Source organism: Microcaecilia unicolor, chromosome 12, assembly GCF_901765095.1.
Source record: "Microcaecilia unicolor chromosome 12, aMicUni1.1, whole genome shotgun sequence".
NCBI classification, from domain to species: Eukaryota; Metazoa; Chordata; class Amphibia; order Gymnophiona; family Siphonopidae; genus Microcaecilia; species Microcaecilia unicolor.
This window is the reverse complement of record NC_044042.1, coordinates 93197518-93224290: the sequence shown is the minus strand read 5'-3', so window position 1 is coordinate 93224290 and position 26773 is coordinate 93197518. Positions and strand designations below refer to the sequence as shown.

Here is a 26773-nt window from a genome sequence, read left to right as displayed (position 1 = left end):
CCCTGAGCACTCGCAATGCAGCAAACAGACCACCATTCCCCTCTTCTTCTCCAACATGTTAGGCACAAAAAAAACATAGGGGAAAATGACAGTCTTGCAGAAGGCACTTGTCTCTTTGAAGCAAGTGTGTTTCTTGAATTAACACTAGACTCCCACTGCCTCTGTAGTTCTCTCCATAAAAAGTTTCTTTTGAAAGGGGAATTAAGACTTTTTGCATTTATAGAAAATTTTCTTAATGCCACTGGACATAGTTAGCAAATAGATTTACTACAGCAGCTCCCTGAAATTCCATCCCCAGAGCCCTACCCACCCCAAAAGCTCTGACCCCACCCTCCAACTCAACTACCCTTATCAAGCAAACAGTGCTCAACTCTTCCTTCCCCCGACCCAAAAGATATTCACAGCTCGTCTTTAATCTCCACCGGTCCCCTCATTGAGATGAACCTCTCATCATTTCAGAATTATCATCACTTGTCCAAATCCCTTCCCTCTCCAGCCATACTCTAAAGCACCCTCCATCTCCATACCAATTCATATATACTATCAAACAGACAATACTAGAAAAAAATGGAAGACATCCAGTACTAGGTAAATCAAATGAGGAACCATGTGACCAGTGGTAAACTGCTGTAAATGCCTGTCTGAGCATGAGGTCCAAACAAGATCTACGCACAAGTCATAAGAGGCACTCAGCGCTTTAACTACCCCTTGCTTGCAAGTATCAGAAGCTTGTCTGCACAATCTTCCTTTCCATTCTTTTAAGACTTGACAGGGACTTTGCTGACTCCAGAGGGTCAGTGGCAGCACTTCCTCCTGTTAGCAGTGCTTCTAAATCCTCCTTGTTCCGAACACGGTAGACACTGACATCTTTCACAAAAGTGAGTGAAAAGGGAAATTGCTATTTGTACTGTATCCCTTCTTCTCAAAGCTTAGCAGTAAAGGGCTGAAGCTCTAATCTCCTTTTCAATGTTGAAACAGCAACATCCTGAAAGATCCTGATCTCCTAGGAGTCCCAAATTATATCTGGCATAACCCTTGCCTTTTTTTTTTTTTTTTGGCAACAGCTTCTTTAATCTTATAGCTTTGAGAACAAGCTACTGTGTCTTTGGGGATATTTGGTCTCACATTCCCCAAAGTGCAGTGTGCCCAAACTATTCAATTCAGATCCACTTTGACCCCTGGCTATTTTCTGTATAACTCACTCAAAAGTCAAGAAACTCAGGGGACCTCCAGCACACCACAAAATCTTGAAAATCATAGCAGATGCTGTAATTTAAGATCCTCAATTTTGTCAGCTCCTAGGCCACTTGCTTTGCTTCCATCAGTTGTTCTTCAGACCCAAGAATGCCTTCGCTTGCTCATCCAAAGTTCTGTGTCCTCTAACCTAATGCCAATCTCCAAAACCTCCCTGTGAAGGTCAGCTCAGTCTGAACTGCTTTTAGATCCTCCTTGATCTCTCGGAACCACTCAAAAGAATTAGCACAGATGCACTCCGTACATCCTGCTCTCACATGCCTTCTTTCTTTGGCTCTAGCACATCTCCCATGTCATGAAGCTGGGTTGTGGTTTCAGCTTTCTCCACATGCCGAGATTGGGTCATGTTGGTGTAAGAGTTTATCAGATCCACTGTTCACTTTTTGGAACCCATCTTGACAGGCAACAAAGGTGCTAATACAAACTTACAAACAGCTTTTCAGCTATAGGAAAGGCAGACATAGGAGAAAGGCAGCAGATTAAGCTTTAGGTGGTATGAAGCAGACAGCTCAGGAAGCTACCTTGTCCAATGATGTCACTTCCCTCCATAGGATGTTATTTAATCAGTATTGTGGTCTATATGTGGATTTTTAAATAAACACGACAAAAGTATATTATTAAAATGATTTCCTTCCTTTGATAACAACTTCCCAAACAAGGTCAAAAGGGAGGTAAAATGCAAAATGCAAACACAACAAAATATTTTGACTCCACCCCCCCCCCCCCCCCAAAAAAAAAAAAAAAAAAAAAACCTCCCAGCCAACACACCCTAACCCAGGCTTGCCCAAGCTATGGCCTGCGGGCCAGAACCTGGCCTGCTAGGTGCCTTTTCTTGACCCATGGAATTCGTCAAATTTTGGGGGGAAACACAGATTCTTACCACAGAATCCTTGATTCCCTGCTTCTACCTGTGAGCTTGATTCACATGGCACAAGAAATTCGGGTAGGTCTCGTGATTTCAAGTCTTGCAAGACTTGCAATCGCAAGACAAACCCGAAAGTCCAACACTGTGCAGCTCAAGCTCATGGATAGACAAGCCACGGCAGGGAAGTGGGGATCCTGCAGTAAGAATCTGCAGCTGAAGACGGGTCAGGGGACGAGACAGGGTGAAGGCTGAGGGGTGGGGGTACATAAGGAAAAGACAAGATAAAGGCTGAGGCAGGGGACATGACAGAGACACAAGTGAAGGCTAGGGGCCTGCCCCCACCGTCGCTCGGCTGCTCAGAGCTCCCGCGGTCTCTCTGCCTCGGCCAGCACAGTCCGGGGGTGCCCGGAGTGTTCGGGTCCCTGCGCAGAGGGATCGGGCGGGCCGCAGCCTGCCACACTGGTCGACCGTGGTCCTGGGCACTGCCACCGCACTCCCCGGCCGGAACGGCCTGGGTGCGTACTTGCAGTGTGCGGATCACGCGACCGAGACGCCTGGGGCTTCGCAGCGCAGACAGGAGAGTCCACCAGCCCGTTCCAGCCGGCCGATCCAACATCTGCTGAGGCTTCAAGGCGATCCAGCGTACGGGCCGACCGGGGCAGGGACAGAGACCGTGGGAAACAATCCATCAGCCACATCTCGTCCCTGACCAGTCTGTAGGCCCAGCTTCCCTGCCTTCCTGCTCTGCCTCATCCGCTCCATCTGCCTGCCTCATCTGCTCCATCTGCCTGCATGCGCACGATCCAGCTTCTTCCTGCTTCCATGCTTGTTGTTCCAGTCCACCTGCCTGCTTATCACAGCCATCTGCTCCAGCTTGATCCAGCTCGTCCAGCCTGTACCACTCCAGCTTCTCCCTGCTCGCTCCAGCCCATCTCCACCAGCCTGTACCAGTCCATCGATTCCAGCTTCTTCCTGCATGCTACAGCTTGATCCAGCCCGCCTAATCCAGCTCCATCGATTCCAGCTTCTTCCCGCATGCTACAGCTTGATCCAGCCCGCCTAATCCAGCTCGCCCACCTTGTTCCACTCCGCCTGATCCAGCCTCTCCCTGCTCGTCCCAGTCCGTCGGATCCAGCCTCTTCCTCCTTGTTCCAGCCACCTGCTCCAGCTGTTCCAGCCCGCCTAACCCAGCTTGCTCCAGCCTGATCCAGCTTCCCCCTGCGCGTTCCAGCCCGCCTAATCCAGGCCCTCTGCTCCAGCCAGCTTACTCCAGTCTGCCTGATACAGCCTGTTCCAGCCACCTGCTCCTGCCATTCCAGCCCGCCTAATCCAGGCCCTCTGCTCCAGCCAGCTTACTCCAGTCTGCCTGATACAGCCTGTTCCAGTCCGTCTGCTTCAGCTTGTCCCAGCCTACTCCAGTCTGCTTCAGCTTGTCCCAGCCTACTCCAGTCTGTCTGCATCAGCTTGTCCTAGTCCGCCAGCTCCTGCTTCAAACCACTCCAGCCTGCCTCTCAACCTGACTACTAGCCAATCGTTGACTTTCCACCAATCACCTGACTGTCTACCACCCACCTTGTAACCCGCCTGCCTCCCAGCCCATCTTCCTACCAGCTCATCACTCTCCTGCCCGACTGCTTACCCTCACCTGCCTGTTTCCCAGCCCACCTACCTTCCCTTTGAACACCTCAAGTCACTACCCATGGCCCCCATTCACATCCTATTCCTTGCCCTGTCCCTCCCTAATCTTTTCCTCCTCTCACCGCTGTCTTCCACACGATCTCACTACCCATCACTATCCTCTTCCGCCCTCCCCTACCTACCCCTGTCCCCCACCACCTCACCATCCCTACTGTCTTCCTCCTCCTTCCTAGCTCTCAACCTTCAACACCTCCTTCCTGCCATGAACCCTTCCCCTTTCCTCCTAAGCACATCCCGTCTTCGCCGCCCTTCCTCACCCACCCTTCTCCGCACTCTCTTGCTCCTTCTCCTGCTATCCGCGGGTGACATCAATCCCAACCCAGGTCCCCCACACCTGTCCTCATCCTCATCTCATCTATGCAAACGATCCCGCGATATCTCCAATCTCATCCCTATTCCCCTCCTCCCCCCCTCCTCCCTCCCTTTCTCGTGTGCCCTATGGAACGCCCACTCAATCTGCAACAAACTTCCCTTCACCCACGATCTCTTCATCTCCAATTCCCTTCATCTGCTCGTCCTAACTGAAACCTGGCTCACCCCGGACAACTCTGCCTCAATCGCAGCCCTATGCCACGGTGGTTATCTTTTCTCCCACTTGCCCCGCCCAGTCGGCCGCGGTGGCGGCGTCGGACTACTACTTTCGCCCGCCTGCAGCTTCCAACCGCTCCACCTACCTCAGTCTCACAGTTTCTCATCCTTTGAAGTTCACTCCATCAGTCTATTCCACCCACTGCCACTCAGAGTTGCAGTCATTTACCGCCCCCCTGAGAAATCCCTCCCTTCCTTCCTTACCGACTTCGATGCCTGGCTCTCCGTCTTTCTTGAGCCCTCATCCCCATCCCTCATTCTCGGTGACTTCAACATCCACACTGACAACCCTTCCGATTCGTATGTTTCTCAGTTCCTCACTCTTACCTCCTCCTTCAACCTCCAACTGAGCCCCACCACCCCTACTCACAAATCTGGCCACTGTCTTGATCTCGTCCTCTCTTCTACTTGCTCACCCTCCACTTTCTGCGTTTCACCTCTTCCTCTCTCCGACCACCACCTTATCACATTCACACTTCAGCACCCTCCCCCTCAATCTCGCCCAACACTAACTACTACATCCAGAAATCTCCAGGCTGTTGACCCCCCCACCTTATCCTCTACTATCTCTGATCTCCTCCCTTCCATCTTGTCCTCCACATCCGTTGACAAAGCTGTCTCCACTTACAATGCCACTCTTTCCTCTGTTCTGGACACCCTTGCACCGTCCACCTCCCGGCCCACAAGACGTACCAATCCCCAGCCCTGGCTGACCCCTTGCACCCGATACCTCCGCTCCTGCGCCCGTTCGGCTGAACGCCTCTGGAGGAAATCTCGCACCCTTACTGACTTCATTCACTTCAAATTCATGCTATCCTCCTTCCAATCCTCCCTATTCCTCGCTAAGCAGGACTACTATATCCAATTGACCATTCCCTCAGCTCTAACCCTCGTCGTCTATTCGCCACCCTCAACTCCCTCCTCAAAGTGCCCTCTGCTCCCACCCCCCCCCTTCACTCTCTCCTCAATCTCTAGCCCACTACTTCCGTGACAAGGTCCAGAAGATCAACCTCGAATTCTCCACTACTCCCTCTCCTCCTCTTCAGCCTATATCTCACTCTGTCATCCAACCTACCCAGGCCTCCTTCTCCTCCTTTCCTGCTATCACTTAGAGGAAATCACCCATCTCCTCTCCTCCTCGAAAGCCACCACTTGTTCCTCTGACCCCATCCCCACTAACCTACTCAACACCATCACTCCTACCATCACCCCCACCATCTGTCATATCCTTAACCTCTCTCTCTCCACTGCATCTGTCCCGGACACCTTCAAGCATGCTGTGGTCACTCCACTCCTCAAAAAACCATCACTTGACCCTACCTGTCCCTCCAACTACCGCCCCATTTCCCTCCTACCCTTCCTCTCCAAGATACTTGAACGCGCCGTTCACAGCCGCTGTATTGATTTTTTCTCCTCTCATGCCATCCTTGATCCGCTTCAATCCGGCTTTCGCCCCCTACACTCAACAGAAACAGCACTATCTAAAGTCTGCAATGACCTATTCCTCGCCAAATCCAAAGGTCACTACTCCATCCTCATCCTCCTCGACCTCTCCGCCGCCTTTGACACTGTCAATCACAACCTACTTCTTGACACACTGTCCTCCCTTGGGTTCCAGGGCTCTATCCTCTCCTGGTTCTCCTCTTATCTCTCCCATCGTACCTTCAGAGTACACTCTCATGGTGCGTCCTCCTCCCCTATCCCGCTCTCTGTTGGAGTTCCTCAGGGATCTGTCCTTGGGCCCCTTCTTTTCTCAATCTACACCTCTTCCCTAGGCTCCCTGATTTCTTCTCATGGTTTCCACTATCATCTTTATGCCGACGACACCCAGCTTTATCTCTCCACATCACAAATCACTGCGGATACCCAGGCCAAAGTCTCGGCCTGCTTATCCGACATTGCTGCCTGGATGTCCAACCGCCACCTGAAACTGAATATGTCTAAGACTGAACTTATTGTTTTCCCACCCAAACCCACTTCCCCTCTCCCTTCACTCTCTATCTCAGTTGATAACACCCTCATCGTCCCCGTCTCATCTGCCCGCAACCTCGGTGTCATCTTCGACTCCTCCCTCTCCTTTTCTGCGCACATCCAGCAGATAGCCAAGACCTGTCGCTTCTTCCTCTATAACATTAGCAAAATTCGCCCCTTCCTCTCCGAGCACACCACCCGAACTCTCATCCACTCTCTCATTACCTCTCGCCTTGACTACTGCAACCTACTCCTGACCGGCCTCCCACGTAGCCATCTATCTCCCCTTCAGTCCATCCATAACTCTGCCGCACGTCTTATCTTCCGCCTTAACCGATATACTCATGTCACCCCTCTCCTCAAGTCACTTCACTGGCTCCCAATCGGATACCGCATACAGTTCAAGCTTCTCTTACTCACCTACAAATGCACTCGATCTGCGGCCCCTCCGTACCTCTCTACCCTCATCTCCCCTTACGTCCCTACCCGTAACCTCCGCTCTCAAGACAAATCCCTCCTTTCAGTACCCTTCTCCACCACCTCCAACTCCAGGCTCCGCCCCTTCTGTCTCGCCTCACCCCACGCCTGGAACAAACTCCCTGAGCCCTTACGCCGTGCCCCATCCCTACCCATCTTCAAATCAATGCTCAAAGCCCACCTCTTCAATATCGCCTTCGGCACCTAACCACTTCACCTCTTCTCAGGAAAACTTATCTACCCCAACTTGACATTTCGTCCTTTAGATTGTAAGCTCTTCCGAGCAGGGACCGTCCTTAATTGTTAATTTGTACAGCGCTGCGTAACCCTAGTAGCGCTCTAGAAATGTTAAGTAGTAAGTAGTAGTAGGTACATGAGAGACTGCTGAGTGTGCTCATACGCATGTCATTACGAAAAGCGAAGATACATACCTGTAGCAGGTATTCTCCAAAAACAGCAGGCTGATTGTTCTCACGACTAGGGTTGGCGTCCACGGCGGCCCCCACAATGGAATTTTTCAAAGCAAAAAATCTTCAAAGCTGTGAGAGAACCTTCTGGCGCGCGGGGTGCGCGCACTGCGCATGCGCGGCCGTCTTCCCGTCCGTCGCGCAAGAGACCCGCTCAGTTATATCCAAAAGCAAGTATGAAAGAACAACAACTCCAAAGGGGAGGTGGGCGGGTTTGTGAGAACAATCAGCCTGCTGTCCTCGGAGAATACCTGCTACAGGTATGTATCTTCGCTTTCTCCGAGGACAAGCAGGCTGCTTGTTCTCACAACTGGGGTATCCCTAGCCCCCAGGCTCACTCAAAACAACAAAGAAAGGTCAATTGGGCCTCGCAACGGCGAGGACAGAACAAGGATTGACCTACAAACTAGAACATCTAACAGAGTGCAGCCTGGAACAGAATAAAAATGGGCCTAGGGGGTGGAGTTGGATTCTAAACCCTGAACAGATTCTGCAGCACTGACTGCCCAAATCGACTGTCGCGTTGGGTATCCTGCTGAAGGTAGTAGTGAGATGTGAATGTGTGGATTGATGACCACGCTGCAGTCTTGCAAATCTTTTCTATAGTGGCCGACTTCAAGTGGGCCACCGTCTAAAACTATGAGCCGTGACATCACCCTCAAGAGTCAGGCCAGCTTGGGCATAAGTGAAGGAAATGCAATCTGCTAGCCAACTGGAGATAGTGCGTTTCCCGACTGCGACTCCCTTTCTGTTGGGATCAAAAGAAACAAACATTTCGGCAGACTGTCTGAAGGGGCTTGTCCGCTCCACGTAAAAGGCCAATGCTCTCTTGCAGTCCAAGGTGTGCAACTGACGTCCAGCAGGGCGGGTATGAGGACGGGGAAAAAATGTTGGCAAGACAATTGACTGGTTCAGATGGAACTCCGACACCACCTTTGGCAAGAACAGGGTGCGTGCAGAGGACTACTCTGTTGTGATGAAACTTGAGATAAGGAGCATGCACTACCAAGGCTTGAAGCTCACTGACTCTACGAGCTGAAGTAAGCCACCAAAAAAAACGACCCTCCAGGTCAAGTACTTCAGATGGCAGGAATTCAGTGGCTCAAAAGGAGGTTTCATCAGCTAGATGAGAACGATGTTGAGATCCCATGACACTGGTGGAGGTTTGACAGGGGGCTTTGACAAAAGCAAACCTCTCATGAAGCGAATGACTAAAGGCTGTCCAGAGATAGGCTTACCTTCCACATGAGAATGAAAAGCACTAATTGTGCTAAGATGAACCCTTACAGAGTTGGTCTTGAGACCAGACTGACAAATGTCACACTCTGACAAATGTAGAAGATATTCAAGCAGGGTCTATGTAGGACAAGAGCGAGGATCTAGGGCCTTGCTATCACACCAGACAGCAAACTTCCTCCATTTGAAAAAGTAACACCTCTTCGTGGAATCTTTCCTGGAAGCAAGCAAAACCCGTGAGACACCCTCAGAAAGACCCAAGGAAGCGAATTCTAAGCTCTCAACATCCAAGCCGTGAGAGCCAGAGACTGGAGGAGGGGATGCAGAAGCACCCCCTCATTCTGAGTTGAGGGCTGGAAAACAATCCAATCTCCACGGTTCTTTGGAGGACAACTCCAGAAGAAGAGGGAACCAAATCTGACGCGGCCCGAAGGGAGCAATCAGAATCATGGTTCCACGGTCTTGCTTGAGTTTCAGCAAAGTCTTCCCGACCGGAGGTATGGGAGGTTATGCATACAGAAGGCCCTTCCCCCAATGAAGGCATCTGACGCTAGTCTGTCGTGGGCCTGAAGTCTGGAACAGAACTGAGGAACCTTGTGATTGAGCTGAATGGCAAAAAGATCACCGAGGCGGTGCCCCATGCTCGGAAGAGCTTGCGGACTACGCCCATGTTCAGTGACCACTCGTGAGGTTGCATTATTCTGCTCAACTTATCGGTCAGACTGTTTACGCCTGCCAGATACGTGGCATGGAGAAACATGCTGTTATGGCAAGCCCAAAGCCACATCTGGACGGCTTCCCGACACAGGGGGCGAGATCCGATGCCCCCCTGCTTGTTGATGTAGTACGTGGCAACCTGATTGTCTGTCTGAATTTGGATGATTTGATTGGACAGCTGGTCTCTAAAAGACTTTAGAGCATTCCAGAACACTCGCAACTCCAGGAGATTGATCTGAAGACCTTTTTCCTGGAGGGACCAAACTCCTTGAGTGTGTAGTCCATCGACATGAGTTCCCCACCCCAGGAGAGATGCATCCGTGGTCAGCACTTTTTGTGGCTGAGGAATTTGAAAAGGACGTCCCAAGGTCAAATTGGATCAAATTGTCCACCACTGAAGGGAACTGTGAAAGTCGGTGGACAGCCGGATTGCATCCTCTAGATTCCCTGCAGCTTGATACCACTGGAAAGCTAGGGTCCAATGAACTGATCTCATGTGAAGACGCACCATGGGCGTCACATGGACTGTGGAGGCCATATGGCCTAGAAGTCTCAACATCTGCTGAGCTGTGATCTGCTGAGATGCTCTGGCCATGGAAACTAGAGACAGAAGATTGTTTGCTCTCACCTCGGGAAGATAGGCACGAGCCGTCTGTGAGTCCAGCAGAGCTCCTATAAATTTGAGTTGCTGAACAAGTAAAAGATAGGACTTGGGGTAATTTATAACAAACCCGAGTAGCTCCAGCAGTTGAATAGTCATCTGCACTGACTGTAGAGCTCCTGCCTCTGAGGTGTTCTTCACCAGCCAATCGTCGAGATAAGGGAACACTTGCACTCCCAGTCTGCGTAGCAACGCTGCAACTACTGCCAGGCATTTTGTAAAGACCCTGGGCGCAGATGCCAGACCAAAGGGCAGTACACAATACTGGAAATGCTGCGTTCCCAGACGGAATCGAAGATACCTCCTGAGAGCTGGAAGTATCGGGATGTGTGTATAAGCACCCTTTAAGTCCAGAGAGCATGACAATCGTTTTCCTGAATCATGGGAAGAAGGTTGCCCGGGTGCCCATTTCTCAGACCGGCAAGTCATCCGGTAGAGACACCCTTATAGTGGCTATGCTCAGCTGGATCCAGTCAAAAGCCCGTCCCTTGCTTTTGCTGGGGAGCCATAGGGGCCTGCCTTGGCGCACGCTGTTGATGAGAACGAGCGCGCTGGGGGTGAGCCTGAGAAAGCTGTCGAGAAGGAGGACTGTACCTACGTTTGTTATAAGCATAGGGAGCATTCTTCCTTCCCCGGAAAAATCATCTAACTGACCTGCCGGGAGAGATTATCCATAGCGGTTTTCTGCTGTGTGATCTGATCAACCACTTGCTCGACTTTCTCACCAAAAATAATATCCCCCCCCCCCCCCCCCCCCCCGGCAAGGGACATCCGCAATCCGCTGCTGGACTCGATTGTCAGGTCAGAGGCATGCAGCCATGAGAGTCTGCGCATCACTATACCTTGGGCAGCAATTTTGGATGCAACACCAAAAGTATCGTAAGCACCCCTGGACAGGAATTTACGGCACGCTTTCTGATGCCTGACCACCTCCTGAAAAGGCCTGGCCTGCTCCGGAGGGAGCTTATCAACCAAGTCCACCAGTTACTTCACCGTGTTTCTCAAGTGGATGCTCGTGTAGAGCTGGTAAGATTGAATCTTGGCTGCGAGCACAGAGGCCTGATACGCCTTCCTCCCAAAAGAGTCCAGGGTTCTAGATTCTCTTCCCGGGGTCGCCGAGGCAAACTCTCTAGAACTCCTGGCTCTCTTGAGAGCGGAATCCACAATCATAGAGTCGTGAGGTAACTGCGACTTCATCAGCTCAGGTTCTCCGTGAATCCGATATTGGGACTCAGCTTTTTTGGGGATGGTGGGATTACTTAGTGGTTTCATCCAGTTCCACGTAAGTGTCTCCTTGAGCACATTATGCAATGGAACAGTGGATGACTCCTTAGGTGGCGAAGGATAGTCAAGGACCTCGAGCATCTCAGTCTTGGGCTCATTCTCAGATACCACAGGGAAGGGAATAGCCACCGACATTTCCCGGACAAAAGAAGAGAAAGAAAGACTCTCTGGTGGAGAAAGCTTTCTTTCAGGTGAAGGAGTAGGATCAGAGGGAAGACCACAAGACTCCTCAGAATAGAAATACCTGGGATATTCCTCTTCATCTCACGAGGCATCCTCATCGATATCAGACAAGAGTTCTTTAACTGCAGTCCGTATCCAGGCCCGTCTCGATGCCGAGGAACCATGTCCTCGATGGCGATGTCGAGAAGTTGACTCCCCTGCTGGCATCGATGAAGCTCCCTCCAGCAATGTCGACAGGGAGTTGACCTGGGTGGCAGCCGATGCCGCAGGCGGTACCGGCGTCGGGGACCTCACCACAGGGAGAGAGCCAGCTGCCGCTTCCATTGATGGTACCAAGGGCGCAAGCACCCCCGGCACCGAAGCAGACTGACGAAGCAACCCTTCCAGAAGACCTGGGAGAATGGCTCGGATGTGCTCGTCCAGAGTCGCTGTCGAGCTAGGCTGTGGGGTCGGTGCAGGAATCGGCGTCAGAATCTGTGGAGGTTGAGGTGGCGGTATTGGGCTGCAAGGAGATCGACCCACCGACACCTCTTGTATGGAGGGTGAGTGCTTCTCCCGGCGTCGGCGCTTCACGGGTGCCGAATCCTTCAACACCCCGGAGCTCCTTGTGCTTGGAAGGAGATCGATGAATTTTTCTTCACCTTTGCTCGATGCACGTCATCGATATTCCACGGTACTGAGGAGGACGTGGAGGAATCCACACGTCTCGTTGGGGTCGGGTCCGAGAGTGGTTGGTCCCTTGGGCTCTGAACAGGAGACTTCGAGACAGGTGGAGACTCACTTGACGGCTCACTGCTCCCAGCGTGTGGTGGTCTGTGGACAGCCATTACCTGCGCTCCTGAAGTCGATGCCATCCCCGGTGCCGATGTCGACGCCGAGGAACCGGACGAAACTCCGAAAAGTCAGTCCCGAAGAGCTTGTCTCAATGCCTGTGTCCGCTTTTTCAAGCTGAGACACAACTTACATGCGTCTGGGCGATGGTCGGGCCCAAGGCACTGAAGACACCACACGTGGGGGTCGGTACCCAAGATCATCTGGTTGCACAGAGTACACTTCTTGAAGCCGTTGGGAGTCCTCGATGACATGGACGAAAAAATAGAGGTGGCGATATCAAAATTCGCAATTGTGCCAAAAAGAAGAGCACAAAAAAGGGAAGCCACGGCGGAAGCAAAAGGAAACTTTAGAGGGCAAAAACTAAGAAGTGAAGGATTCTACTTTTATTTTATTTTTTTTAACTTTAAAAAGGCAAAGTAGAAAACTCAAAGAAACTCGAAGAAAACTGCGGAAAAAATGGCGGAAGACTCTCTGAAGGGGATAGAAGAGACACAAACCGCTGCCTCTCTTCACCGCGGAAAAAAGGTAACTGAGCGGGTCTCTTGTGCGACGTGCGGGAAGATGGCCGCGCATGCGCGGTGCGCGCACCCCGCACGCCAGAAGGTTCTCTCAAAGCTTTGAAGATTTTTTGCTTTGAAAAATTCCGTTATGGGGGCCACCGTGGACGCTGACCCTAGTCGTGAGAACAAGCAGCCTGCTTGTCCTCGGAGAATACTAAATGTGGCCTTCAATTAAAAAAAAAAAAAAAAAAATTAAAACAAAGGTTGAACAAGCCTGCCCTAACCCATCTCTAACTCCTATTGCCCTCATCCTTATTAAACAGAACATGATCATACTCAATCCAGTAGCCTCACTTTTAAACCAAAAACCTGGTTAAACAAGTGGGCCTTTGCCTTCTTCTGGAAACACAGGTTAATTTAACTGCAGCTTTAGTGAAATTGAATTCCACAAAGATGGTCCCAGGTATGCAAAGGCATACTGCCATGTGCTTTGCACCCTGAACTTTTAAGAGACTTTTACAAGTACTTGCTGGAGGAACCACACCACCTACCCTGGAACACTGGAGGGAAGGGAAGGAGGAGTTTGGCAACCACCTCTGCCTGTACAACTCATACATCACAAATATATTTCTTGTTATAATGTTCCATGGCATTTGAGGCTTACCGATGAGTTGGAGGCACTGTGACCGCCCATGCTGGGCAAAGTTGAGCCATCTGAGGATGTGGACAGTTGCCGCAGGAGGGGACTGTGCACTGGGAACTGTGTGCAGACTGTATGAGAGCTTGGCACACTACCATCATGCCTTGACACTGCACATAAGAAAAAGGGGGACATCAGGAAACCATTTCAAGATCTTACATTACCAAGACTAAAGTAGGAACTCCTCTTCACAAACACAGCTTGTATGGGGGCCACAGCGCCAGCTTTGGGAGGCTAAGTCTGAGCTGCTTTTTCCAGAATGCACATGCCACTCAGAGTCAGAGTCATTCTAAAACTGCACCTATGTTCCCTGCTCCCCTTCTACCTATGCACCGATATATTTGCAAATTATATTGATTTGGGTGATTTTACAAGCTCTATCTGCGATTTGCACATGCAAATATTGGCATTTACACGTGCATATTAAGGTAGAAACTCCGATTTTAGAAATCTAATATTTACACATGCAAATCATAAATACATGTGATAGAGGACAATATACACACGTATTCAACCACTTCAGAAAGGGAATGAATGAATGTCCATGCTCCCCATTATGGTGGTCAAGATTTACAACTGCTCCTGGGAATATTTAGGTTTTTTGTTGTTTTTTTAAAGTGCTCATTTTGGGCAGTGCGCTACAGAAGGGATATGGGAAGGTTGCCCCTTTAATCCCCCTACCACCAAAAACAATTCTGCTGAATGATTGTGGGCTCTTCTTAATTGACTGCATATTGTAAGGAATATGAGGGTGAGAGGGAGAATGAAGGCACATGACGGAATGAGGAGGATCGAGAGGGAGGGAGACTGGGTAGAGAAAGGAAGGAGTCTTTTCCCCTGGGGGACTGGAGAAAAGAAAAAGACTACAATTCCCAGCAGCCCCTGAAGTAGGTCCCATGGTAGAAACAGGGACTTCAATCCCCAACAGACGGAAGTCCAAAAGACAGCCAGCTTGGTTGAAAAGTGAGGTGAAGGAAGCTATTAGGGCTAAAAGAAACGCCTTCAGAAAATGGAAGAAGGACCGCCTGAAAACAACAAGCAGCAGCATAAGGAGTGTCAAAGCAAATGCAAGGCGCAGATAAAGAAGGCCAAGAGGGATTACGAAAAAAAGATAGCATTAGAGGCAAAAAAACATAGCAAAACTTTTTTCGGTATATTAAAAGCAGGAAGCTGGCAAAATAATCAGTTGGGCCGCTGGATGACAGAGGGGTAAAAGGGGCGATCAAGGAAGATAAAGACATAGTGGAGAGATTGAATGAATTCTTTGCTTCGGTCTTCACCGAGGAAGATTTGGGTGGGATACCAGTGTCAGAAATGGTATTTCAAGCGGACGAGTCGGAGAAACTTACTGACTTCACAGTAAACCTGGAGGACGTAATGGGGCAGTTCAGCAAACTGAAGAGTAGCAAATCTCCTGGACCGGATGGTATTCATCCTAGAGTACTGATAGAACTGAAAAAATGAGCTTGCGGAGCTGTTAGTGATATGCAATTTATCCTTAAAATCGAATGTGGTACTGGAAGATTGGAGGGTGGCCAATGTAACGCCCATTTTTAAAAAAAGGTTCCAGGGGAGATCCGGGAAATTATAGACCGGTGAGTGACATCGGTGCCAGGGAAAATGGTAGAGGCTATTATCAAAAACAAAATTACAGAGCACATACAAGGACATGGATTACTGAGACCAAGTCAGCATGGCTTGTGTGTGAGGAAATCTTGCCTGACCAATTTACTTCAATTCTTTGAAGGAGTAAACAAACATGTGGACAAAGGGGAGCCGGTTGATATTGTGTATCTGGATTTTCAAAAGGCGTTTGACAAGGTACCTCATGAAAGGCTACAGAGGAAATTGGAGGGTCATGGGATAGGAAGAAATGTCCTATTGTGGATTAAAAATTGGTTGAAGGATAGGATAGGGTTAAATGGGCATTATTCACAATGGAGAAGGGTAGTTAGTGGGGTTCCTCAGGGGTCTGTGCTAGGACTGCTGCTTTTTAATATAATTATAAATGATTTAGAGACGGGATTACCGTATTTTTCAGACTATAAGACGCACCGGACCATAAGATGCACCTAGGTTTTAGAGGAGGGAAATACGAAATTTTTTTTTTTCCTTTTTCCCTCCTCTAAAACCTAGGTGCTCCGGTGCGTCTTGTCCGAATCCCTCCCTCCGAGTTCGGGATCGCCCTCCCCCCGGCCCTGTCACCACTTCTCCCTACTCACGTCACGCAATCTTCCCTGGTGGTCTAGTGACGTAGGGGCAGGAAAGAGCCCCCTCTTTCCTGCCCAGCGCACTGCTCTCCGTCCTCCTGTATGCTGCCTGACGGTCTCGGCGAGATTCAAAATGGCCGCCGAGAGCGTGCTGGGCAGGAAAGAGGGGGCTCTTTCCTGCCCCGTCACTAGACCACCAGGGAAGATCGCGTGACGTGAGTAGGGAGAAGTGGTGACAGGGCCGGGGGGAGGGCGATCCCGAACTCGGAGGGAGGGCGGGCGGGCGATCCCGAACTCGGAGGGAGGGAGGGAAATCTCTACCTTCGGACTATAAGACGCACCCCCCATTTTCCTCCCAAATTTGGGGGGAAAAAAGTGCGTCTTATAGTCCGAAAAATACGGTAACTAGCGAGGTAATTAAATTTGCTGATGACACAAAGTTATTCAAAGTCGTTAACTCGCGACAGGATTGTGAAAAATTACAGAAGGACCTTACGAGACTGGGAGACTGGGCGGCTAGATGGCAGATGACGTTTAATGTGAGCAAGTGCAAGGTGATGCACGTGGGACAAAAGAACCATAATTATAGCTACGTTATGCAAGGTTCCACGTTAGGAGTTATGGACCAAGAAAGGGATCTGGGTGTCGTCGTCGATAATACACTGAAACCTTCTGCTCAGTGTGTTGCTACGGCTAGGAAAGCAAATAGAATGTTGGGTATTATTAGGAAAGGTATGGAAAACAGGTGTGAGGATGTTATAATGCCGTTCTATCGCTCCATGGTGCAACCGCACCTTGAATATTATGTTCAATTCTGGTCGCCGCATCTCAAGAAAGATATAGTAGAATTGGAAAAGGTGCAGCGAAGGGCGACAAATGATAGCGGGGATGGGATGACTTCCCTATGAAGAAAGACTAAGGAGGCTAGGGCTTTTCAGCTTGGAGAAGAGACGGCTGAGGGGAGACATGATAGAGGTATATAAAATAATGAGTGGAGTGGAACAGGTGGATGTGAAGCGTCTGTTCACACTTTCCAAAAATACTAGGACTAGGGGGCATGCGATGAAACTACAGTGTAGTAAATTTAAAACAAATCGGAGAAAACGTTTCTTCACCCAACGCATAATTAAACTCTGGAATTCGTTGCCGGAGAACGTGGTGAAGGCGGTTAGCTTAGCAGAGTTTAAAAAGGGGTTAGACTGTTTCCTAAAGGACAAGTCCATAAACCACTACTAAATGGACTTGGGAAAAATCCACAATTCCAGGAACATGTATAGAATGTTTGTACGTTTGGGAAGCTTGCCGGGTGCCCTTGGCCTGGATTGGCCACTGTCGTGGACAGGATGCTGGGCTCAATGGACCCTTGGTCTTTTCCCAGTGTGGTATTACTTATGTACTTACCTATTTTACAACTGTTAATGTCTAAAATGTCAATGGGCCAACATGGCAACATGTCTAAGTGTCAGCACTGATGATACGTTAGTATTTCAGAATATATATGTGTAAGTAGTGCTGACACAAAAACATATATGCTTGCCATTTTAAAAACACCCAGATCCCTTTCTTGGTCCGTAACTCCAGCATGTATTTTTGAACTGGTTCTATATTGTTTTCAGACCCTGTTCTAACACACTGGTTGAGCCTGACATCCTGACATGGACATTTCAATTCTTATTTCTATGTTCCACCTAAAAATGAGATTTTTGGTGATTTATATGCTTTCCTATTGTAACACACTTTGAGCTCTCTAATTAAAACAGCATGAAATAGACTATGATGGTGATTAGAAAGTACTTCCAGAATCATGCTAATATTCTAAGGCACTGTATTGTCATGCTGCCCCATGTTTACAAGCATACCCAGAATTATGCAGACACTCACCATCACTCCTTTCAGCAGAGTGATCCCGTACTCGCTTCTTGCTGTGGCTTCTATCTTGAGAAGGTGCCAACACGTGGGAGCGTCCTGGTCGCAGAGGTGGCGTTCTCTCTGCCTTGGACGCGGACAACAGTTCATCTATATGCTGTCTGGGGGGTTTATCAGACCGGCTTTTATGATGCAAAAGTTCTGAAATTAGGGAAGGAGAAAGGGGTGAAAGGGACAGGCAAACAGACAAAAAAGGCTGCTATATAACCTGGGAAACCCTCCCAGTATGTATTTCAACCAATCTGCATTAGTAAGCAAGAACACTGGGAGATCATGGGGAGAGACTTGTTATTATAACCAACGTATCTGTGAACACTGCTGGCAGATGGGTCATAATGGAGAAATTAGGTCTTAGCTGATAATTTTCTATTAGTCCTTCCCATTATTTCAGAACCTGTGGGACAGTTGTGTCCATCAACCAGCAGGTAGAGATAGAGAACTGCAAACTCAGCTGAGACATCTCTCTTTTGGCATCTAGTCCAGCTCCTCAGTATTTACGTAGACATGCAGTAAGGAGAAATTCAGAACAAACAAAACCACCTTAAACTAACTAAACACTAACCAGACAAGCAAACATGCGTGGACCTCTATCATCTCTGGATAACTTGTAGAGAAAGCTAAGTTACTTTCCTGTAGCAAGTGTTCTCTAAGGACAGCAGGCATACATTCTCACATATGGGTGACGTAATCCTCAGGGCCTAGTGCGGACACTGCCAAGTGCAGTCACTTACACTTGTTATAGGTAAGTAACAGCTTTCTCAGAGGACAAGCAGACAGAATATTCTCACATATGGGACTTGCTAGCTACCAGGCTCACGATATAAATGAATTCTGCAACTAAGCTGATAATGAGCCAGGTGGAAAAAAGGGGCAGGAGGGCAGAGTTGGCTTTTAAGTGTTAAAAAGATTCTGCAGGCCCCTCCGAAGGGACACCACCTTGCAAGTGGCGGAGGGGCTTCCGTGTTTCAATGACTCAGAGGGCTATGCTGTAGGGTTACCCATATCAGACAGGCCTCTGAGGAGAAACCAGACAAAAACTGTCCCAACCTGGAGGATCCAAGATGGCATTGAGGGAGGATGTACGCTAGTTGAGTTCCCGTTTTACACCAGAATGCCTGAAGAAGAGGGCACGCTCCCCAGGGAATGGGGAAGAGAAAAGGCAAAGCCGTAGTGCTGTCCTCCTCGAACACGGCTGGCATTCCCACCACTTCTCAGTCTATTTTGGAGAGATTCGGGGTCATAACATCGGGTATATCGGTTCTTGCTTCGGGGAACAGCAAGGCTTTATTGCCGAATCTCAGTGGAGGGAGTGACTTTGTTTGTGCAGCGCTGCGTATGCCTTGTAGCGCTATAGAAATGCTAAATAGTAGTAGTAGTAGTAGTAGTAGAGTCCCCCTGTTGGCACGACCTCTCCAAGACCCGGAAATAGTAACGCTTCGCTATGGAGGTCAATAATGGAAACGTCCGAAGTGGGTTAGGATTTTCATGTGACCTGAGGAGGTCCTCGCGCAGCATCAACTCCAGATAATAAACCAATTGGGGGATTGGAGAGTGAGCTCTTCCCCCCGAAGATATCTGGAGCGGTTTCTGTGGAGAAATTGGACTTGGTGAAGCCAATAATGTCATAAAGGACGTACTATAGGAACTGCAGCAGAATGTGAATAACTGTCTTCTTCAGATGTTTAAAAATTTTCACTATTTGTGAGTTAAAGAATTTATATTAATACTTATCTAACAAAGTGGAAGTCCAAGATATAAAAATAGAGACTTTGATTACGGAAATGGCTTCTCTATGAAAATTAGATAATTTGGTAATGAAGAATAGTTATCTTTCTTGTAAAAATTGGAATTTCTGGAGAACCAATTCAGGGAAAATAACTTGAGAATGATAAATTTACCTATAATATCCTATATATCAGCTACTGAATTCTTGAAAAAATATTTCTCTGATACTTTGCTAATACCTTCTGATAGCCACCTTTTGGTGACTAAAATTATATTTCCTTTAAAATCTTCTTTATCAGAGAAAATGTAAGTTTAACTGACATTGTGGAAAATTCAGAAGTTATAGATAGAGTTATATTATTAGTGACTTTCGTCTTTGATTAGGTAGGAACAACGTTTTGAAATTGTATTTCCGATACATGGTTGATAGTTTTTTGGGTTTAAAGATGAATATATTTCCTGACACATCAAGTGAACCGTAGACTGGGAGCTGTGAAGTCTTGGCTTTTAAGCCAGGAATCATTGCCCCAGGTGGGACCTTCCTAGCACGATTCCGTTGTAAGTGTTTTATTTTCCTTATTACTTATTTGTTTGAACCTAAGAAATTATAAGAGTTTGTGGAAACAGATGAAGAATCCTCTGCAGCAACTTCCTTCAGTTACCACTGTACCGGCTGCAATAACCGATTAACCTTCCTCCCTCAGAAAATGTGAAGTGTAAGATTAACCATTTTGAGTTTTTCTTATTTTCTTTAAGATTGTTTTCCTGATCTTGGATCTTCCAATTGTGGACAATTATGTAAATATATATTGTTGAGAGAAAATGATTTCCTTTTTATATTAATTTCTGTATTTCCTTACATTTATGTGATAAATGTGAATGTCATTAAGTAAAATGATAAATAAAATAAAATAAAAAATAAAAAGATTCTGCAGGACTGCTTCTCCAAACCGGCTATCCCACCTAGAATGCTGCTCCAGACAGTAATGAGTAGTGAAGGTGTGGATAGAAGACCACATAACTGCCTTACAAATTTCTTCAATGGAGGCAGAGTAGAAATGGGCTACTGAAGCTGCCATGGCTCATACACTGTGAGCCGCAATCCAACCATGAAGGGTCAAGCCCAACCTGAGTATATGTGTTGGAGATACAATCAGCTAGCCAAGTAGATATAGTACGTTTGGTGATGGGTATCCCTAATCTGTTAAGATCGAAGGATACAAAAAGGTGTGATGATTTCCTATGAAGTTTTGTATGCTCCACATAATACGCTAGAGCACACTTGCAGTCTAAGGTATGAAGTGTCCAGGATTACAGTGTGGCTTAAGAAAGAAGACAGGTAGTACAATGGACTGATTAAGATAGAACTCTTATACCACTTTAGGAAAGAATCTATGGTGGGTTTGGAGTGGAGGAGTGGCCTAGTGGTTAGGGTGGTGGACTCTGGTCCTGGGGAACTGAGTTCGATTCCCACTTCAGGCACAGCTCTTTGTGACTCTGGGCAAGTCACTTAACCCTCCATTGCCCCAGGTACAAATAAGTACCTGTATATGTAAGCCGCATTGAGCCTGCCATGAGTGGGAAAGCGCGGGGTACAAATGTAACTTAAAAAAAAAATTTAAAAAAATCCTGTTGTGGAAGAACCTGGTGTAAGGTGGATGTGCCACAAGGGCTTGGAGAGACCGAAGGGCAAAGCCCTGAACAAGAAGTAACGGCTCAGCACTGCCATACATAGAAACCTCCAATGAAGCGGCCATATGGGTATATGAAAGTATACCTCCTTGAGATTGAGGGCAGTGAGAAATTCTCCAGCTTAAACCGATGCTATGACTACTTTTAGTGTCTCCATGGGAAAGTGGAACAGTCGGAAGCAGCAGTTTAGACCTTTGAGATCCAAACCAGACAAAAAGTGCTTTTCTTCTTTGGGACAATGAAGTAGACTAAGTATCTGCCTTGTTCCTATTTGGCCTGGGGAACTAGAAACATGGCCCAGAGCACAATCAAGGACCTACGGTGGCCTGAGCCTCAACCACCTTGGTTCCTTTTCAACAAGGAGACTGCAGGAAGAGAAGAGCGACTGGGCAGAAGTCCAACGTCTGTAAGAATATCCAGAACCCACTGGTCTGACATGATTTTGGCCCACTCCTCCCAAAACTCCTGAAGACGTTCTCCCACATGAGGAAGAGAAGAGTGGACCATCACTGCGAAGCTATGGAGACATTGGGCCCTCTAAATGACTGAGAAGAGGATTTCCTGTCAGCATAAAAGGAAGATTGGTGTGACGGAAAGCAGGACTTCTTACCAAATTGCTGACGACCAGGCTAGTACCATCTGCTGTCTCAAAAGATAGCCCCATGAAGACACACAACCAGAGGCTTTCAGCTTATCATCTGGCAACTGCTGTGGCTTAGTTTCCCCCAGTTCTTTCACCGAACTACTGAGATCTTTTCTAAATAGCCCCTTGTCCCAAAAGGGCAGTTTAACTAGACATGACCGACGCTATTTTTCTCCTCTGGAACTAGCCGGTAGAGGCATGAATCTTCCCACTCTCGAAACCCATTCTGCTGTAATCAGGTCCTGAATGTTTAGATGCATCAGGAAGGCCTTACAAGGATATCTAAGCCCCCTCATATTCAACCAATATGGAACTCCTGACACCGAAGTGGGAGGTTCCTCAATGGAATAAGGGTGCCGAGCTGCTATTTATAAGACAACCTCAATATTTTCAGATCATCCCCCTCCTCAGAAAAGAGATCTCCCTCCTCTAATGGCTCCTTCAACGATGACTTCTCTGAATAGATCGAGGTCTCATCAGATAAGGAGGGAGAAGCAGAGATAGCCTCATCTGACCAATCCTGGAGATCTAAACAAGATCTCTTAGGAACCAGAGGGTAGCAGGAAGAGAAACAGCAACTCCAACTGTCTCTCCTTCAGTAAACAGGCCTGTATAAGCGCAATATAAACTCTAGAGAAAGCAAAAATCCCAATGCAGCTGAATGCATGGTCAAGCCATAAGGCTGTAAAATAGCTGTGCTCCGTGGGTGATCAGACAGAGGCTGCTCCTCACTGCCAGCTGTCCCTGACAAAACGGCAACCATTACCACACTCTCCTGCATCAAACTGTGCACCAGCCCTGCCAGCCCGAAAACCCCCAGCATATTCAGATGCTGTGCCAAATCCGAAGAAGTGATGCTGCAGTTTCTCTCCACGTCCTGCAGGATTCCCACCTCTGCAGGGGTCGTCTTTAACCCCCGACTGGAACAAGTGTGGCACGTGTCCCAAGAGGCGGGTGAGGATCCCCCCCCCCCCCCTCACCAAATAGAACTTGTTGCCTTCCAAACGGTTCTGAACTGAATTTCAGCTGGATTTACCACTGCTGGCTACTCCCCCTAGCTCACAGTCTATACAAGTCTTACCACAGATGAGAAAGTTTCAGGACTGATACTTTGTCCCATGCTCTCCAGCAAACCTCTTTCCTTCTCTCCCTTTTTTTTAAAGGTGGTTGTGCTGGAAAAGGAGAGCTCCATAGGAAACAGGTGAAGGGAGGGAAGAAGTAAATTTGCAGGGCCCCAGAGACAGATCTGAAGACCTCTGGATATGATTCTGCATACTTTGTGTAGCAGGATAAAGTATTGACTGAGTCTTTTTTCATTCAGCTGCGTATCTACAGACTCCTGAAGCAGGCAGAAATGTCGAAACACGGCACAGTGTCGAGTCTTAATGGTGCAATTGATACAATAAACTCCTTACTTTGGGTTCAAGCCTCCTGTGTTTCGTGGTTGGAAGTGCTATCATACAACCCTACTCCTTTGTTTTTATCTGCAGACTCAAGCCACTCACAAAGCTCAAATGGGAACTAGTGTGTGTCCATTCACATGTTGGAGATAGAAAATACTGTGGCACTGGACTGGATATTAAGACAGAGATGTCTTATCTCAGATTTCAGTTCTCTATCTCCACTTCTTGATTGATGGATACAACTATCCCACAAGTTCTGGAACAGTGGGAAGCTACGTAATGGAAATGCATTTTATCAGTAGGGCATGAATAGACTAAGGTGTAGGAAGTGAATTATCAGAAGAACCAACTTTGCGTGACCTGCTATCACATTTAGAAACACATAAAAAATGTAGACAAATGAAGACCATAGGATCTATCTAATCTGCCCATCCATGCCATCTACTCTCCCTATCCCTACTACTACTAATACTTAACATCCCTTCCTTAGCCTATGTGCAATTTCTACCTTCAGTGGAAAAATTAGGTTTCTTACCTTGGTAATTTTCTTTCCTTTAGTCACAGCAGATGAATCCATTAACTGATGGGTTGTATCCGCCTACCAGAAGGTGGAGATAGAGAACACTGAAAAACCATAGTGCCTCTTGGACGGCTAGCCCCAACTGCTTTCAGTATTTGAGATTTCCAAAGCAGAGTGAACCATAAAGGTATAACAACAAACTTTCCTCACAGTGAACAAACACCCCAGAACAGGAGCAATAACCATACAAAGGAGGGACGAACTCAACCTCCTGTAGTAGATCATCATGTAGAAATTTTGAGAACTGATATCCAACTTCTCCCAATTAGATCTATATCTGCATGAAAGATCTGAACAAAAAACAAGTCAGACAGGGAGGGATCATGGATTCATCTGCTGTGACTAAAGGAAAGAAAATTACCAAGGTAAGCCCCTAATTTTCCCTTCCTTGTCATCAGCAGCAGATGAATCCATTAACTGATGGGATGTACAAAAGCAATTCCTACTTAGGGTGGGAACAGGCCACACCGCGAGCAAGCACTTGTGCTCCAAAAATAGCGTCCTGCTTCGCTACAACATCCAGCCTATAATGTCGGACAAATGAGAGCTGAGAAGCCCAAGTAGCCGCACTACAGAGAGAGTGCACCCGTTTCAGCCCACGAGGAGGAAATTGCTCTCGTGGAATGCGCCTTAAATGCTTCAGGCGGAGACCAACCTGAAAGCAGATATGCAGAAAAAATGACTTCCTTGAGCCAACGGGCTATAGTGGCCTTAGATGCCGGGCCTTCAAGCCGAGGACCTGATAAGACAAAAAGGTGATCAGAAGTCCTGAAGTCATTTAACATCTGTAGATACTGCAACAGCGCCCTGCGGACATCCAGAAGATAGGAGTCCGGGAACTTTTCCCTAGAAAAAGGAAGGAAGAAAAATTTGCTGGTTCAGGTGAAACACTGAAACCACCTTAGGCAGGAAGGAAGGCACTGTACAGCGAATGATACATACCTGTAGCAGGTGTTCTCCGAGGACAGCAGGCTGATTGTTCTCACGACTGGGGTTGACGTCCACGGCAGCACCCACCAACCGGAACAAAACTTCGCGGGCGGTCCCGCACGCAGGGCACGCCCACCGTGCGGCATCATTCGCTTTCTCCGAGGACAAGCAGGCTGCTTGTTCTCACGACTGGGGTATCCCTAGCTCTCAGGCTCACTCAAAACAAGAACCCAGGTCAATTGAACCTCGCAACGGCGAGGGCATAACAGAAATTGACCTACGAAGAACAACTAACAGAGTGCAGCCTGACCAGAATAAATTCGGGTCCTGGAGGGTGGAGTTGGATTTAAACCCCAAACAGATTCTGTAGCACCGACTGCCCGAACCGACTGTCGCGTCGGGTATCCTGCTGTAGGCAGTAATGAGATGTGAATGTGTGACAAGATGACCACGTTGCAGCTTTGCAAATCTCTTCAATAGTGGCTGACTTCAAGTGGGCCACTGTCACTGCCATGGCTCTGACACTATGAGCCGTGACATGACCCTCAAGAGTCAGCCCAGCCTGGGCGTAAGTGAAGGAAATGCAATCTGCTAGCCAATTGGAGATGGTGCGTTTCCCGACAGCGACCCCTTTCCTATTGGGGTCGAAGGAAATAAACAATTGGGCGGACTGTCTGTGGGGCTGTGTCCACTCCAGATAGAAGGCCAACGCTCGCTTGCAGTCCAATGTGTGCAACTGACGTTCAGCAGGGCGGGTATGCGGTCTGAGAAAGAATGTTGGCAAGACAATTGACTGGCTAAGATGGAACTCCGACACCACCTTTGGCAGAAACTTGGGGTGAGTGCGGAGTACTACCCTATTATGATGAAATTTTGTATAGGGAGCATGAGCTACCAGGGCTTGAAGCTCACTGACTCTATGAGCTGAAGTAACTACCACCAAGAAAATGACCTTCCAGGTCAAGTACTTCAGATGGCAGGAATTCAGTGGCTCAAAAGGAGGTTTCATCAACTGGGTGAGGACTACATTGAGATCCCATGACACTGCAGGAGGCTTGACAGGGGGCCTTGACAAGAGCAAGCCTCTCATAAATCGGACGACTAAAGGCTCTCCAGAGATGGCTTTACCCTCTACACGATGATGGTAAGCACTAATCGCACTAAGGTGATTCCTTACTGAGTTGGTCTTGAGGCCAGACTCTGATAAGTGCAGAAGGTATTCAAGCAGGTTCTGTGCAGGACAAGAACGAGGTTCTAGGGCCTTGCTCTCACACCAAACGACAAACCTCCTCCACTTGAAAAAGTAACTCTTTTTAGTGGAATCCTTCCTAGAGGCAAGCAAGACCCGGGAGACACCCTCCGACAGACCCAACGAAGCAAAGTCTACGCCCTCAACATCCAGGCCGTGAGAGCAAGAGACTGAAGGTTGGGGTGCAGAAGCGCTCCGTCGTTCTGCGAAATGAGAGTCGGAAAACACTCCAATCTCCACGGTTCTTCGGAGGACAACTCCAGAAGTAGAGGGAACCAGATCTGACGGGGCCAAAAAGGCGCTATCAGAATCATGGTGCCGTGGTCTTGCTTGAGCTTCAGTAAGGTCTTCCCCACCAAAGGTATGGGAGGATAAGCATACAGGAGGCCGGTCCCCCAATGGAGGAGAAAGGCATCAGACGCTAGTCTGCCATGTGCCTGGAGTCTGGAACAGAACAGAGGCAGCTTGTGGTTGGTCTGAGAGGCGAAAAGGTCCACCGAGGGAGTGCCCCACTCTCGGAAGATCTTGCGTACCACTCTGGAATGGAGCGACCACTCATGCGGTTGCATGACTCTGCTCAGTCTGTCGGCCAGACTGTTGTTTACGCCTGCCAGGTATGTGGCTTGAAGAAGCATGCCGAACTGGCAGGCCCAATTCCACATCCCGACGGCTTCCTGACACAGGGGGCAAGATCCAGTGCCCCCCTGCTTGTTGATGTAATACATTGCAACCTGATTGTCTGTCTGAATTTGGATAATTTGACAGGACAGCCGATCTCTGAAGGCCTTCAGTGCGTTCCAGACCGCTCGGAGCTCCAGGAGGTTGATCTGAAGATCCTGTTCCTGGAGGGACCACCGTCCCTGGGTGTGAAGCCCATCGACATGAGCTCCCCACCCCAGGCGAGATGCATCCGTCGTCAGCACTTTCGTGGGCTGCGGAATTTGGAATGGACGTCCTAGGGTCAAATTGGTCCGAATGGT

The 26773-nt window shown here is 48.4% G+C and overlaps 1 protein-coding gene across 3 annotated transcripts in view; it reads right to left on the bottom strand.

The window, feature by feature from the left end:
* KANSL1 (KAT8 regulatory NSL complex subunit 1) overlaps nucleotides 1-26773 on the bottom strand; it is a 443961-nt gene that overhangs the window by 125229 nt on the left and 291959 nt on the right. For all 3 annotated transcript variants that reach the window (XM_030221966.1, XM_030221964.1, XM_030221967.1), the window contains exons 9-10: nucleotides 17527-17712; nucleotides 13400-13545 (exon numbers count right to left, since the gene is read on the bottom strand). In XM_030221966.1, the coding sequence (XP_030077826.1) occupies nucleotides 13400-13545; nucleotides 17527-17712 (332 nt within the window). The remainder of the gene's footprint in view (nucleotides 1-13399; nucleotides 13546-17526; nucleotides 17713-26773) is intronic.